Raw genomic sequence first — 16,483 nt, 5'->3', positions numbered from 1 at the left:
GATATTCGATGTTGTAATTTCTAACGATGTTGCAAGAAAAAGATATTTCAGTATAAAAAGGTTATATTGATTTTCAATTTAATTTATATTCTTGTTACGTCTTTAGTCTTTTTCTGTGTTGTAAATAATTTGATATGTTTATTTATTTACACGATCATAAATAGTAGTAGGAATCGATTGAAGCATATCTAGCGAGGAATCAAATCAATGCTGTTTTAATTAACAATAATGTTTCGTATAAACGATTGGATGTTCTACAAGTATGGTACTAGGATCTTCCCAAGCTGATCTTTTAATCTTCGCTCAATTATATGGTACAAACTGTTAAACAAGATAATTGCTGGACCATTAGCTGAAATGTCTTCATCGTGCACTAATGTTTCTAATACTCCTAAAGCTACCCGATAAAGAGACTTACTACTTTCCTCTTCGTTAATCAATTCTGTTACTACTTTACTTATTAAATTACCCAAAATTTGTACTACTTTTTCAATTGCTATAAACGATACATGTAAAAAATCTTTTAAGCCAACTTTTCGAGTTTGCACAACTTAATACATATCTATGTTAACATCAAAATTATCAAAACACAACTGTAGATCACAAAGTTCTATTCCGTTAAAAGATTCGTCAAATTAAAAGTTCTCTAGCCGCTAGCCAGTTTCATTTTCTGTAAACAGTATCAATGAATATTCTATTCTTGGAATATTCATATTTTCTCGTAAATCTACCAAATTAAATTTCTTTGCATATAACAGTTTCACGTTAGTTATCGATAGATTTAATATCAAACATGACACTTCCTGCAATAACCTATCACGACGAAATGAACGAGCGTGAACAAGTTCAGAACTAAATTGTATCATTTTTTCAATTAATCAGTCGCATTAAATTCCTCGTTTCCTCGCTCTTCTATAACCATAAATCTCTCACCAGAATTTCCCAAATCGAAGAGAAGAAGCAATTCAGAGTGGAATTTTATATTTTGCTAAGAACCTACGAAAATTCTTTGGCAACGATTTCAGATGACTGCTAGATTGATCCAGTCAACACAGTCAATAACCTCACACGGCAAAGTAAATGACAACGAGGAATTCAGAAGAGGAAGTTTCTTTAGTTACGGACAAAGCCAAAATTCCGGAAGAAGGAAGCGTTTTCGTGGTAATGCAAAAGTAAAAAAGGAGGAGAAGAAACCGAAAGCCCAGGCGATTTGGTCGCGCTGAATTTGCCTGGCAATTCGCTCGTGCAAACGATAACGTCCGACTCGCTTTCGTTGTTACCGTTTGATTGATCGCGGCCGCTACTCGATGATCCACGGCGAGGCACCGTTTACGATTTGTACTCGTCATGTCGCTTTCTACGATTCGCAATAGCGCCGTCTAATGCACGCCTAAGCCGCGAATCTTCAGCATGAAACTCAACGGAATCTTCTGATTAATCAAAACTTTTTACGACGCCGTGATCTAAATCGAAGTAGAAACCAATGATACTCGGCGACTTGCGCCATCGAGATCGATACGTTTACTACGGGGAGTTTCAAAATTTTTTCGCAACAGCTCATCGACGATCATCTAGAATCCACTGGTTGTGGATGAATAGCATGATTTCAAGCTTTCGACTCTGTTAGATAGTCCTTCGATAATTGCTTTTAGTCCTTTTTTCCACCTGCGCTTCTTTTCCTAACGTGGAGCGATAGGAACGGGATTTTTAGCGATGAAAAACCGTTTCGTTTAATTATGATGTGGTTGTATGGTGTGGAAGTGAGATTAATAGAATCATGGAAGTTGTGTTTGAAAGAAATTGTTAATTGTTTATTAAGTGGATGTTTTCACTGTGAACTGTGATTACCGCGCTATGACTATTTCATCATGGACGAACGATTTGAAGAGGAGATTAATCGTTTTCCTCAAATTGTAAAGTAGTAATCTTGTTTGAGTAGTAACGCAATACTTTTAAGCTGTAATTCAATCCTAACTAAACTGCACGGAGAAGTTCCAAGTTAAATTAAACCGTTAAATAAAAAAGAAATTTATAACTCAATTTACCAAGTCAAGATCATTCAAATTTTTAATTCGCATTTTACGCAATTAACTTACCGAGATTAGAGGAACTTTGTTTTTCGTTTAAAATTAATTTCGGATATCAAATTTTCACGGTTAATATCTTCTGTTCATTCGCGTTCTTAGTCTCGTTTGACAAGCAAATATTATCAGCTCGCGTAATCACAAAGTTGGAGCGTAGACCAGTCGTGATACTGTACGCGGCAACAGATTATCATCAGAGAATCATCGATACAATGTGATTTACGTTTGTCGCCAAAGAATTTAGCCGAATTATATAATCAATTACAATATTCTGATCGTCGTTGAAATTCTCATGACTTTCATAACCTTATGCAATGAAAGTGCGGTACGCGCGTTTCTTATGTAACGAAAATCGAATGTCCTTTTGGCATCACACAATTCGCTTGCAAAAGGACTTTACGCCTCTCGTTCGTGCATATCTTTGATTCTTGAATCTTCTTTAAATCTTCCTTGAATACATTACGTTTCAGCGTTAGCAGAATGTCAATTTCGTTTCTATTACTGTTAGAATTCTTCAACTCGATTAACATAAGATTCGTACAGATGACCTTAACTGAAGCCAAACTAGACAACTCTATTTTATATGAAATTGTCAATTTCATTAATCAGATACACAATTAATTACGTAACATCTCAAAGAACAAGAGACTTATTCCTACGAATCTATTTATTACAGGGAATAATATAAATAATTAGGTAAACGACAATAAATAATCATCTCAGGCCTATTTAAATAATCTCAATACCAGCTCTTTAATTCACATATAACATAGTTCATTACGACACAAAGTTTCTTACGATTTCCATGCGATTCGATTTCAATTCAACCCTAACGAATCCAGCCTAACCCTAACCTACCCCAAAATGAAAAGAAGACAGAAGATTGAGGGATTAAGGTTAAGTTTCATTCCGAGTATGTTACGCGTTCTCTAAATTCATCCTGATTAAGATTTGACAGTAGAACACGATAAATTCATCAAGAGATCCTAAATTCTTTCAACCACCTCAACGAACTGTCGAAACCTGTTCAACCTGTTCGTCCTTTTCTAACATCAACCTTCCAAATCCTACACATAATATCCTCTACCTCCGACTCGCCTTCTGCCTGTCTGAATCCTATCTCACCCTATTCCATCGAACCTAATAACGAAAGAAAACTGGAAAACTAGAAAAGCAAGCGCGAACACAGCATAAGAAGCCAGTCTTAATTAGTCAATTCGATGGAAACGGCGATCTTATCCGTACTTATGGATTAATCGCGGGGTTCGGGTGGCGACTTTGTACGTCACGTTATTTCGGAGAGCGCGGAGAGACAATCGATGTCTCGAATCGAGGGCAGCAGCCAGCGGCTCGTTTAGAGAAAGGAAAGTCAAACGTGGACGGGAGTCTACGCCTCCTCCTCCCTCCTTCTCTCTTTCTCGCTCTCTTTGCTCCTTTTCCTCTTCTTCGTCGCCGGATAACCGCCTCTCCTGTTCTCTCTCACCTGGAGGTTGTTAGCTCGAAGTCAGGTAACTTACATTGCCTCTCGCCCCCTCCGCTGTGCCGTTCAACGGCCAACGCTTTTGGGGAGCTTTTCCACCACCATCAGCCACTGTGTGTACGTAGTCGATAAAGAACTACACGGGAACACGCGTCGAGTGAGGTTACCGCATTATATGAAACACTCGGTCAGTAAGTCTCTAACCAACAATCACTCGACACCGAGCACATCCAGTCAGTGGTCACTGACTACAACGGACAGACCGAGTCAGTAGAAGTGGCTGACTATCGTCGTACTGTCTAAGACAAATGGTGACCAGTCGAATTTGTCTGACCAGGTCTATGGAATTCGTCGTTTCGTCCCGTATCGTCTTTCTTCCCTTCGTTCTTCCTTGAGATACTTTGACACAACCCTATCTTGGGTTTTTCCTATCTTCGTCCGTGGAGGATTATTGAAAATAATCGTGGTTCGAGCAAAAAAGTGTGTCGAAAGTGCTGCTCGAGTTCGCCGATTCTGAACATTCGTCCTTGAACATCGTTCGGCGAGCATCTGCTCGGTTCGGTTTACTGGAGATCGGCCAGCAACGTGGAGCACGTGGAGGCAAAATGCACAGGTAAGCTATTGTTAACGCTTGGTTGGTACGAACCACTTGCGATTGATTTATCCCGCTTATTTGTGGCCAGAGTATCTTTTCGTTTTTCTCTGTGTTAACGTTACTCGTGGTTAAAGGACGCAATTATTAGGACGTTAGAACTGCCAAATCTATAAATATATATTTTTAAGCTCCATTGTCAGGTTTTTTGTTTATAGACGCATGAAAAGTACGAATGTGGAATTACAAAAATTAATGCGATTTTTATCTAAGTAGAAATATGATCATTGTTTGTAACATACGAAATATCGGATTTTGATGATATCAATTTTCTGAAGTAAACATTTCCCTTCCTTTCGTAAACATTTTTCACTTTTCGAGGATCATTTCATATGTCGCCCTAGAACCGAGAATTTCCTTCTTCGTACGTGATTTTAATTTTTTAATTTCTACGCGTATAAACATATATATAAATCTTTTAAATATTTACACGTATCATTACATATAAATGTATATAAATCTTGTTTGGGATTCAGCGAAATATGACTTATTAGAAATTATATATGTCATATATTACTACTTCTATATCAATTTACTTCCATCGCATCACTTCCATCGTAATCATCATTAAGAGTACAATAATATTAACTTACATATTAAAGTTTGGTAGTTCTCATGTTAGAAAGATTCGTTCTATTTAAAACGTAATCACTGAGGCATTAGATGTTTCGTGTTTCACGTTGATACTTTAATGTTAGAACATTAGATGAGATATCGATGAGAAGAAAGCTTGGCCTTTCTCAATAGATCCTGTTAACGTTACTCGCAATCGTTCACAAAACAAATTAATTGCTAGAATGTTCAAAGGATTCTACCAGTTCGAGCAGCTAAAAGCTAGGAAATTAGTCAACGTACACCTCACGAGATCAGCACAAATTTTCGCGTATATTTGTCCCCTTTCTTCCTCTCTCAGTCTCATTATTAGTCGTTTCTAAAACGATCTGATCATTAGACCATCAATACGATCCCATTACCATTAAAAGGATCCCTCCTTCAAAGAATAATCGCTGAAGAATAAGAGAAAGCTGTTTGATTCGCAGCTGAAAAGAAAGATTGATATCGCTGACGGTAATGTATATCTAAAAGAGCAGTAATAATGATGTAATCGTTACAGTGTTAGCGTCATGTTTAACCTAAAGTCTTCAAACAAAACAACGTCTAAATAGTCTACTTACACTTCACAATTACCATTCGTGGAAATTAACGACCGATAAACGGCGCTCTCTTGCATCCATGTTTAAAGTATTGCGTTTTTCAATGCACGCGTAATGAAAGCTGAACTCAGCACGAGAACAATTACAATTGCCCCTAAAAATGCATTCTGGCGTAATGCATAATTACGGTTAATCACGAGCTGGCTGCTTTAAAGGATCGCTCTATTTTCAATGCAGTTCCGTTCAGTCAGAGAGAAACACGATAAAAGAAACACGATTCGACGATGACACAATTGTCGAAGGGGCTGCTGCGATAAGGAGGCAGCTTCATTTTTCAATAACTCGCGTAAACCAACAGAAATCGATGTAAAGTTAAATTACTTTCTACAAACGTGATTTAAGTTATCAGTGATCAACTGATATTCGTAGTAATAAAATTTCTAACTATTTTGAGTATGAAAGCTCTAACTTTCTTTCTCTTTCGATGAATATAATTGAAGATTACAAGGGAAAAACGTGATAAATCGTATTTCTTATTTTCTGTGGAAAAGCAATATAATTGAAAATGAAATATGTATCTTTTTAAACATATCCTTCGTACGCTCCAAAATTTAAAAAATATTGCTCGACATAATAATAAAATGTTACAGATACAAGACATTAAAGTATTACTCTTTTTATTATACCTTGTTAATTATACGTTTGACTTCGTCAAGTATTCGGTTCTTTTTACGAAACATCTTTAAACTTAATAAGTTGTTTTATAATTTTTAATTACGTCGTATTAAAATTCCCCCGTTTAATGATAACGTGATATTAAAACCAGGAAACGAGCAAAAGTGTACTTAACATGTTTCTTTCCTGCGATATTTAATTTAAATATGGCAGCTGGCTCTTGATCGCTGCGAAATCTTTCAGTCGTTCGTTTTCTCGGCACGTTTCCATCGATAACGAATTCACCAACGATCATGGAAATCGATTTTATGGTTTACACTTAGAGACAAAAACTAGCGGACAGGTAATGGAAATGGGTATCAATGGAGCTCATTCGAGTTAATATAATTAACTTTTATTTATTATTACATTTTGAAATTTTAGTACAAAAGCCTTTTGCGATTGATGCTTATCTTACCTAATTTCATCAATTTTGAATTAACCGACTTGCCAAATAACCGACACGTATCATCATAGTACATGGATTATTTAGCAAATAATCGAAGTTAGTATTTACATTTGTGTGCAAATAAGCCGTTGTTTAACAAAACTTCACTGATACCTATTTCCATTACCTCTCCGCTCATTTTTGTCCCCGACTTTTATCCAAAAGGGCAACGTCGACGCCGGGACCGACGTACAATCTTATCGAGAGAAGAGCGCATCGCGAAATTGGATTCGATCATTCGTTGCATCGAGTTGGTAAGAAAAGTGAAAGGATCCGCGATAGACGCAGCGAGAAAGTAATCCACGATGTTTATTTCGATCGGACCTCTTATCGTAATCGAGTCTCGTACGCGTAACGCGTAATCTAACAGTGTTATCAGTCGTTTCTATCGGTAAACCGTATTAACGATTTTAATCTATAAGTGAAATTCAAGTGAAATTCTACGCGCGTTTACGCACTTTCACTGGTGTTATGCACACAGCGGATGGTTATTTTGTTGGTACTCTTATGAACTTGATTGAGGAAGCTTGAAGTAAATTTCAAACATTTACGCATTATAACAAAATTCATTGTGCACGTGTAATTTACCTTGAAACGAATCAAGTTAGAAATTTTGTCTATGTTGAAATTCACTGATTATAGAATGAAAATATTTCGTTATTCGTACGTGGAAACAAAATCAATAAATTTTGAAAAATTCACCTAGTTATTAGACCATGAACTTTTATGAAACTTCGTATTTTCCTGCAAGTAACTATCGTTATAACCCTGTTCGGTTTGGTTCGAGTACTTGTAGTTTCGTATGTTTTCAGAGCCTGCTTGTTCTCGACTTTACAGCTTTCGCTGGCTTCCGGTACGCCGCGCCGTACGATTTCTTACGTTTCTCGATCCGATTTCTCGGCGTTACGCGGTTAGAATACCGGGCCAATTTACGTAAATTGTCGTGATAACATTTACATATCTTCGTACGAAACAAAAGAGAAAAGATCAAACACGCTTCACATAAATATAATGGAATACAGCAATCCCCTTCTATGTTTAATCGGCACAAAAATACGGGCAAATTAAATTCAAATCATCGCAAATGACTAGACCGTGATTGCTTATGCTTGAAAAAGAGCGAAAATGAAACAATAGAAGAGGAGGCAGCGAAGTAGAAAATTAAATAATCGTCACTCGTAGAAACTGTTCTAGCGTTACAACGATGATCGTTACCGTGACAAGGATGCTCTATTGTCGATCAGTTGTCCATTATTGATGTATTATCGATCGTGTTACCAACGATGTAATTGCGAGGTATTATACTTTGTTCGATGTTGCGCTTCAGGGATCCGTTGCAGAGAGTTACGCCTCTGATTTCACAATGATTTCGTTGATGAACTATTATTTACAGATATTTATAAAGAATTACAATCGCTCCATTACGCTGCAATCGTTGATTCCCCATTGACAAAGCATATTAGTCATTTCGTAATGATCGCTGAATGTTACGTGCAAGTGGGTGAAGAAACAGAAAGTTCGGCTCAATGCTTCCAGCTTATTTCTATTTCATTTTAGAAGAATATTTCCTGAACGTAACGATTTGTCTGATAAATGATATAACTACGAACAGAATAATTCTGCATGGAAACTCGCATAAGAAATGCGACACGAAATGCTTTAATACTCGAAACTCCCGTTGTAAAAATTTTCTTCGAAAAATAATCAAGAATAAGTAACGTAATAACTTTTCGTTGAAAAAATTCCGTTTAAAAATGTTTCATCTACTCGTGCATCTAATTACATTTCGTCAGTAAGTCGCAGTTTTGTTGACAATTGCAGAAAAATCCGCGGTCTACTAATCGTACGAGAGAAACACTAGCTTCTTTGCTTTCTGGTCACTTTGCGTGGCCTGCGGCACGGACGAAACGTGCCGATGCTTAAAACCGGTCGCGACGCATTCGATTTCATAAGGTCTATTGACCGATTGCCTTTAGTCAATGACTCTAGCTGAACCGACGTGAATACCACTCGAGGAATCCCCCGTGAATCGTATCGAAACACCATAAATCTCGCAAGTGCAGCAGGTATAGATTACTCTAGAATCTAATGAATTCGTGGCTTGCGTCTTGTGACTTTTTCCCTGTGTGTTTCTTAGAGAAACGGAGGAGTAGCATGACAGAGATTCTTTGGCACGTGCATAAAATTGATAACATAGACGTAGGAGAACTTGTTGAAAAGCAATTTCACTGGATGATTCCTAATGAAATAGAGATAGGATGAGAGGTAATCGAGTTTGGTCAGAATATCTGAGCGCAGGATGTTCAGCAAGGAGTGGCGCATCCAAGAAACGTTCATCCATCCAAACACGCATCCAGAAAACAACATCAAAGTGAAATATACCATAAACTTTTTAAAGTAACTTTTTCAAATGCAGACATCAGGACACGTTGTAGTATCGTATAGTTACACAGAAATTGATTATCACTTTGCATTTTTAACGATTGAAGAAGATGAAGTTCATTTATCATTCTTCATATGTAATTGAATATCGAAAACTTTGAATTTGACTATTTCATATGCAAAGCTAAGCTTGTTGAAGAAGTCAGATTTTAAAAATAATATTCTACAGAAGCTCCGTGTAAAAATTGACAAGCGCAAATTTACGAGAGAAATCTTACGCGTTCTGATTTTTTTTTTTATAAATAATTTCTTATATTCCTCTTCAACTTCTCGATCTTTTATACAAAATTTCAAACTTGACTACCGTATCAAACATGCTGTTTTATTTCAACGTATATCGCGAATACTTCATGCAATTCCTCGTTATACCATAGGGAACAACATCGCCGTAGTGCAAATATACATAGTTCTCATTCCACCACGTATGCAGTTTCTTCATCCTGAATTCATGCATCGTCGGGAATGGGCGAGCACGTGCTCATTGCAGTAAGATATAAAAACAGATTGATCTACATGATTTCATTTTTGCATTCATAAAAAAATAAAGCAACAGTATAAAATTACAAATTCTGAAGATTCTTTGAACCTCACGAAAGTCAAGGTATACTGCCGCGTTATTCATCGTCTCTCGAAATTGTGCAACGAATAATCGATGGAAGAAACTACAATAATTACACAAATTCAGCGCCTAAGGTTTTGCTGGTTTATACATTTGCGGATCAATTTTCTGCTATGGAAACGAAATTAAAAAATAGATTATATCACGTTGGATTGATCGTTAGAGGCCAGATATGGAAGCTAAATGTTTTTCCTTTCCATTCTTTGACGTTTCGAGTTGGTAACGAGCAGGCTGAATTTCTAAACTCGATGTTTCAACTGGCAAACTGTTACATAATATCGATGGTATTCTAGTTGGCTAATCGGTAGTCGGCCTTACTAATTAATACTTTTATTTGAAAAAATCGTTAAATACATGTTTTATTGCTTGTATTCGAAAATGTTTCTAAACGAACGTGATTCACAGCTATGAGACATTTATGTTTGCTCGAGATCAGTCTAATAACACAATATTAAATAAAATAAATTTATATGATTATATCGTTCAAATTTCTAGCCAATATGAAAATGTGTATAAAAGTTACAAGATATTTACTGGAAACACATATCTGGTAAGAAATTAGTATACAGCATATGAATAATCGCCTTAAACATATAATAAGCGTTAAATATGGTCCACTGAATATTAAGGTTTATTAATGCAATGGATAATTGATTGTTTAAATAATTTTGTGATGTCTGCGAAATATATTCTTGTACGAAATATCTTGCAATTTCAAAGTACATATATTCTCAGATCTATTTCGAACTTCACTAACTTCATCAAATTTCGAAATGTTTCATACAGCACACGTAATACATTCATGAAAGATGTCGAATAATTTCGCTAACCTGTGTATGGTAATCTCAATTTACAATTGGTCATAAAGAATATAGGATCTTACGGTGTATCTCATTGATCCTATAAACGGATAAATCAAACGCGCGACGTTCTGCGCTAACGAAATAAACTGAAAATTCATCCAGGCTTATTATTCAACTGGTTCGACGAACCGATCAACATCGAGACAGACACATCAGACGGACTAATCCGAGCAGATAATTGTCGGGGTTTTAGAATAAAAGGTGAATGTCCTCGGACCAGTTTTCCATCTGAATATAACGTAGAAACGAGCGCAATGCATAATTTTCGATGAAACCAACGAGAAAATATCACTCGGTTACAGTTATACGTACACGACCGCGATAAATAAATCGACACTCGGTTGCCTCCACGTCCAAGGTGGACACATTCTCCCGAGACTTGGTCGAAACCAATGTTACTTGGAATAGAATGGAACAACAAGCATTTGCATCCGCTTTGCAATGTAAATAAAGCACGTAGTAATTGATCGTTTTTCTCGCCAATCATTTTTTACTTTCTAATCCCACGATCATAATCGTTTTTTAACTTCCTCAAGTGTTACATTTACGTTGCCATAGCGAAGTTTCGAGCCACTCTTTTCAAACCCAATCCTTTGTAAAAAGGTTACGAGAGTATTCTGATCGTTCATAAAGGCCAATAATGACGTTTCCATTGCTTTTATTAGCTGCCTATTTGTCTACCTGCGTGTTGTTGCGAAAATTTCCACTTAAACGAAGAAATTTACTTCGAGGAACTGTATTCAAATTAATTTCCACCATGGCATTGCCAAATTAATTTACCTTCCATTGATATTTACCTAGCCACCATCAAACTTCTAACAATCGCAGATTTCATTAAACCAACGTGTAATTCACGTGTAATTCCCCAAAATTTGAAATCCGGTTCTAAGAATCTTTCGATCAACTCATAACGAAAAAGATCAATCTGAAACACGAGTAACTATCTACTGTCATAAATATCTTCCTAACCTATGTAAATCATCCTTTCTAGTCATTTATTACCCATTTATATTTTATTATTCCAAAGAATGATATTTCAACGATTCGCAACTGTGTACATTGCTTCCAAATTACTTATCATAAGTATTTACTAAACCTAACTTCCTAAATAATAAATTGTTGAAGCAAAATCTACAGTTTACTAAGAGTTTATTAAGAGTTTACAGTTTACCAAGTAATTCAAGAATTCAGCAATCCTTAACGCAAAAATCGATTACGAAATACCATGAAAGGGGTGTGAAACAAAGTGATTGTCAACAGCCGCAAACACAGGCTACAAGCGATTTCGGTTGAATATTCGGCCGTGATTGGTTCGCGATATAATCCCGATGCCACAGAGAAGATAATCGTCGTTGTTACAATGTTGCAGATCCGTGATAGGGCGGACACGATCCGCGATAATCGGGCTCTTGCTGCTACTGGCGACCTGGCGAAACAACGATAGCTGCGACGGCCTGCAATATCAGCCGGTCGAGGTTTATGCAAACGGCGATGACTGCGCGTTGATCCTCAGCGGGCCAGGAAGGACCAGCGTCTTCGATTACACATACAATTTGCTACGTGGCTCCTTGTAAGTAACGTTAATATCACTGCAAATACGTATACACGACGTATAATACACACGAATGCTTTGATACTATTTCGAACAGGATTGTTCGACTATATATTATATGTAGAGTGAGGTAAACTCGAGCGAACCGCCGTGGGCGAAGATTCTTTTGCAGTTGATTTATTAGCCGGTGCTCTGGGTACATATCTATATTAGTTTGTTACGACATTCTCCTTAGAGGGTTCGAAGAATGTTTACCGTGATGGGACGTTTCTTATGTTTGAAAAGATTATGTTGTTTCGACGGAGATGAGAATTGGAAATTAAACTGTTACATCAAACCGTCAAGATTCGTTTTAATGTTTCCTTTTAGAGAGATATTGGGATATTGGGAAACGCAGACAAGTATACGTTCTTGTCTAAGCATCACTAGATTGGTTTAAGTCACTAGATCAATTTCAAATATGTAATTATTTAACGTTCAATATAATTTGATATGGAACGTAGAATGTAACTCATCAGCGCATATTTTACAATTTTGCAAAGAAATAGATTAATATGATATATGATTGCAACAATAATTTGAAACTCATAAAGAATCTAATAACAGATCAGACGTTACGAATCCGACACGATATCCATTGCAATAAAAAAAAAAGAGATATTTAACGAGGGTTAAACACTCAAATATCATATGTATCATACAAACAGATCTAGTAACATCTCCTTTCAATCGGCAGAAGTTTGAGGCAAAAGACGCAAACTCTAACCCCAAGGCATATCTTACGATGTGTAATATTGCAATTATCGCACATTTCTCCATTGATTACAATCTTAATTATAGCTCGATATTAAATCCGGCAATTTGTCGATAAGAAGTTAACGATCGCCGCTGGTAAGCTCGTTGTTACGCGATATTTTCCTTGTACCGATCCTTCTACCCGATCTCTGTTACCATGGTACGTTCAAAAGGCACGTGCAACGTGTAATTATGTCCTTCGGATGTTTCACGTGGCTTCGGGTTGGCCGAATTAAAGCATGATCTTACACAAGACCTGCAAGACCTCCACCGATATTTTCGAGGTCTAGAGAAAGCAGGAACAACAGTCGATGGCGACTGAACTTTCACTATCCATCTAACCTTTGTTGCTGAGATAATATTAGATTACTATCGCATAAATCGCCCAGCGAAATATCTTTCTCAAACTCTTCCCACATAGCGGGCCATGTATGTCATAAAACAAACTTTCATTCACTTCCTGTTATATATATATACATGTGTATACAAGGTGTGGCCGAATAACACGCAGAAGCGGGCACGAGGTAATCCCTTGTGAAAAAATAAGGACAAAATATGGAACAAAATTTTGTCACTTAAGCTTTAGCTTTCGAGAAAATCGAGTTCGAATTTGTTTAGTTAAGAATCGATCTAGTACTTACATGCGTATGATAAATTTTCAAATTTATTTTTTCGGACACAAAGCGTCTCGAGAAAAAATTTTATTCTGCATTTTCGACTTATTTTCACACGTAGAATGACCTGCCGCCGATTATTTAGCCCTGTCTAGTCCGGAATTAGTCACGTTCAAGAATATTTGATAAGTTTTCAAACTCGATTTTCTCGCAAACTAAGACTTAAATGGAAAAATTTTATTTTATCGTAAGGAATCACCTCGTGTGCCTGCTTGTACATGTTATTGTACAATTCAAGATATCTGCTATATACATACAGTTATTAGATCTACTATTTATTATTGGTGTATCTTGTTGATACATTACGATGCCATTACTTCCTTAATTTTTTATTATTTTTCTGATAAATGATATAATTCCTTCTACGTTTGGAATATTTAATTATTTTGTTCTTGGGAATAATTCAACATCCTCTATATAATTGTATGGAAACCTCGAATAAAAATCTATAGCATATTCTGGTTAAAGTTGAATCAACAATGAAGTACGATGTAACGTGGAGCACGAGAAGCGCGTTAGATGTTTGAAACTCATGAAACAATGTAACTTAAAAACTGTTTTCCACAAAATCTGCTAAATAAGTTTTAGATTTTCATTGGAATTTTCCTTGCTACCTAAAATGCTAAAATATTACCTTGCTACGATCCTCTAGTTATCATATGTATTTCAGCCTTGATTCCACTTCAGCAAACAAAAGTAATAGCATTTGTCTCACAGCTGTCCGCCTCGTGATAACTTTAACATAGTTTAATCGAGTTACTGAACGCTTGATAATGATTTATCATAGCGAAATAAAAAGTTCACTTCTGCAACATGTAACCGTGAGAACACGTAATGAGAGCGTACCGTTACACATCATGGAAAACTTGATCTCCTTTTGTTTATCGATGCGGATAATACAATGAAATACTGTTGTAACTACTAGTTACAGAACCTTGAAACGAAATATGGAGCTGTACGGTGTTTCTTGACATTTTAAGAAAGCAAGAACGACGGAGATCGTTCGAGGAGAAGAAAACGATGAAATGGCTATGAAATTGACGGGAAAGAGATAAAGTTGTTGCGTTATTCATGATAATTATTATAGAGACTCGTCTATTTCCTGACAGATATACAACGACCACTGATACATGAATTATTAATAGGAAATCGATAACAAGCAGACCGAACTTGCTGATCAACTTTAAGTTACTGTCTCTGATTATAATACAAAAGGTGATCGTCGTTTTAAACAGGTTCAAAAGATATCGTTATTCGAAATGCTCCACGAAACCTTTACGTGTCTATTTTCAACATATTTACGATCTTCACTTTTACTATAGCTAGCTTCTTAATATTCGTGAAAGTGGAAATGTATCTCGTGATTGAATTCGTATAAAATACACGAAAGTATAAGGGCGCTTGGATAGTTTGAGACTCTATAACGAGTTATAATCCATCGATTGGTGTGAGTCTGAGGGAAACAGAACGTAATAGAAATGAACGAGTATCGATATTTCTAGATGCAATAATATAATCATAATTATTGAAAATGTAAAGATATGCTGTCACGACATTACTAATAGGACAGAAGAACTCGATGATCGATATTCTAAGAATTCTTATTGAGAAAGAAACTATACGTGAAATTATTAAACGAGGATTATAGCTTGAACTATGTATATCTATATCATCGATGAAATTTTACAAGTTATAAGTTACGAGTCATCGACATCGATAAATTCTGTTGCATAACGTCAACAAATTTGGTAATAAGACAAACAGCGTTTCGCAAGTAAATTTTACAAATTACAATTAATCTGATTGGGATGGTCGACGTAAGATTGCAAAATTATAAGAAATCAATCTATGATTTATAATTAAAAACACGACGTTAGCGAATTATTCCAGAAAAGGACCTAGAATCTCAATGGAACAAGAAAAGTACTTTTCTTCATCGTCCTAATAGTTAGAAAACTACTGCAAGAATAATGAGTGACATTTCTACGAGGAGTTTAAGATCTCTGATCGAACGTCGCATTATCTACAAACATAACGACGTACAAATCGTCCAGGAGATTCCTGTTGCTTTGCAAACATCTTGCCTAACGCGAAATCGATTTATTAATCCCATTTCTGGACGAAGATTCACGAGACGCTGTATCGTCGCGACAGAGCATGATTCTGTCAGTTCTAACGAGGCATAATGCGATTGCATCGTTTCCTCGCAATTACCAGATTCGAACAGGCTACGCGTGCCCGTGTACCCCATAAACGTTATTGCACGTTAACGCGAACGAACGTGAGTTGTCGGCGGCTCGTGCAGTCACGATTAAATCTTCCGATCGCGAAAAAAAAAAGAAAACCGTCACGGCTATTCGTGATCCTTTTGAGGACGACCGCTAATAAAACACGACAGATCTGCTTGGGATAAAAGGAAGCAACGATCCGGTCGCGAATCCGCCACGTTCAAAGATGTAACGAGGATAATTAGAAAGTTCCATGCAATCATGCGATCTGATAATGATGCATTGTGAAAATTTACTCTGCAACGCGTATATTACCTTTCCTTCTGCTTCGTTTTTGAAAATAACGAAACCTTACTTTCCAATTTTCGACTTTCTGTATTTTTTCTTTCTTTTTTTTTTTTTTGTAAGATAATGGAAATTTTCCAATGGTTGGAAAAAATATTTGCACACGAGCTTCATTCTCTAAACGAAACGTTTTTTTTATCAGATTGTACATTTCAGTTCTAGAATATAAATTTTGTATACTTATAGGAAAATACTTGATGGTGCGAAATTTAACACACTTGGCCTTAATTAGAAGGTATGTAGAAACAGTTGAAAGTACGTAGAAATACATTTTGAATACGAGAAAGTTTGCTTGCTTTTTATCGTTTCCGAGCGTGTGTTGCACAATTTGGAAAAATTCTATTTCTTTTCAACGGTAAATCTCTTAGAAAGTTCTCACTTTTGAAAATTCCAGTTGTGTATGATGATAGTTGGGTTCTAAGCCTATAATAAT

At 36.3% G+C, this 16,483-nt stretch overlaps 2 protein-coding genes across 4 annotated transcripts in view; one reads left to right on the top strand and one right to left on the bottom strand.

The window, feature by feature from the left end:
- Positions 1–16,483, bottom strand: part of LOC100744885 (centrosomal protein of 290 kDa) — a 175,621-nt gene that overhangs the window by 117,234 nt on the left and 41,904 nt on the right. The window lies entirely within an intron of this gene.
- The window catches only part of LOC100742777 (chorion peroxidase), a 33,976-nt gene continuing 21,245 nt past the window's right edge, over positions 3,753–16,483 (top strand). For all 3 annotated transcript variants that reach the window (XR_002946106.2, XM_024365654.2, XM_024365655.2), the window contains exons 1-2: positions 3,753–4,177; positions 11,826–12,026. Coding sequence is in view for 2 of the 3 variants with exons in the window: in XM_024365654.2 (XP_024221422.1) it covers positions 4,170–4,177; positions 11,826–12,026 (209 nt within the window). In the remaining variant the exon portion in view is untranslated. The remainder of the gene's footprint in view (positions 4,178–11,825; positions 12,027–16,483) is intronic.

The sequence above is a fragment of the Bombus impatiens genome, unplaced genomic scaffold (genome assembly GCF_000188095.3).
Source record: "Bombus impatiens unplaced genomic scaffold, BIMP_2.2 scf_0144, whole genome shotgun sequence".
Taxonomy (NCBI): Eukaryota; Metazoa; Arthropoda; class Insecta; order Hymenoptera; family Apidae; genus Bombus; species Bombus impatiens.
The sequence above is the reverse complement of the archived record's forward strand: the minus strand, read 5'-3'. Positions and strand labels throughout refer to the sequence as shown.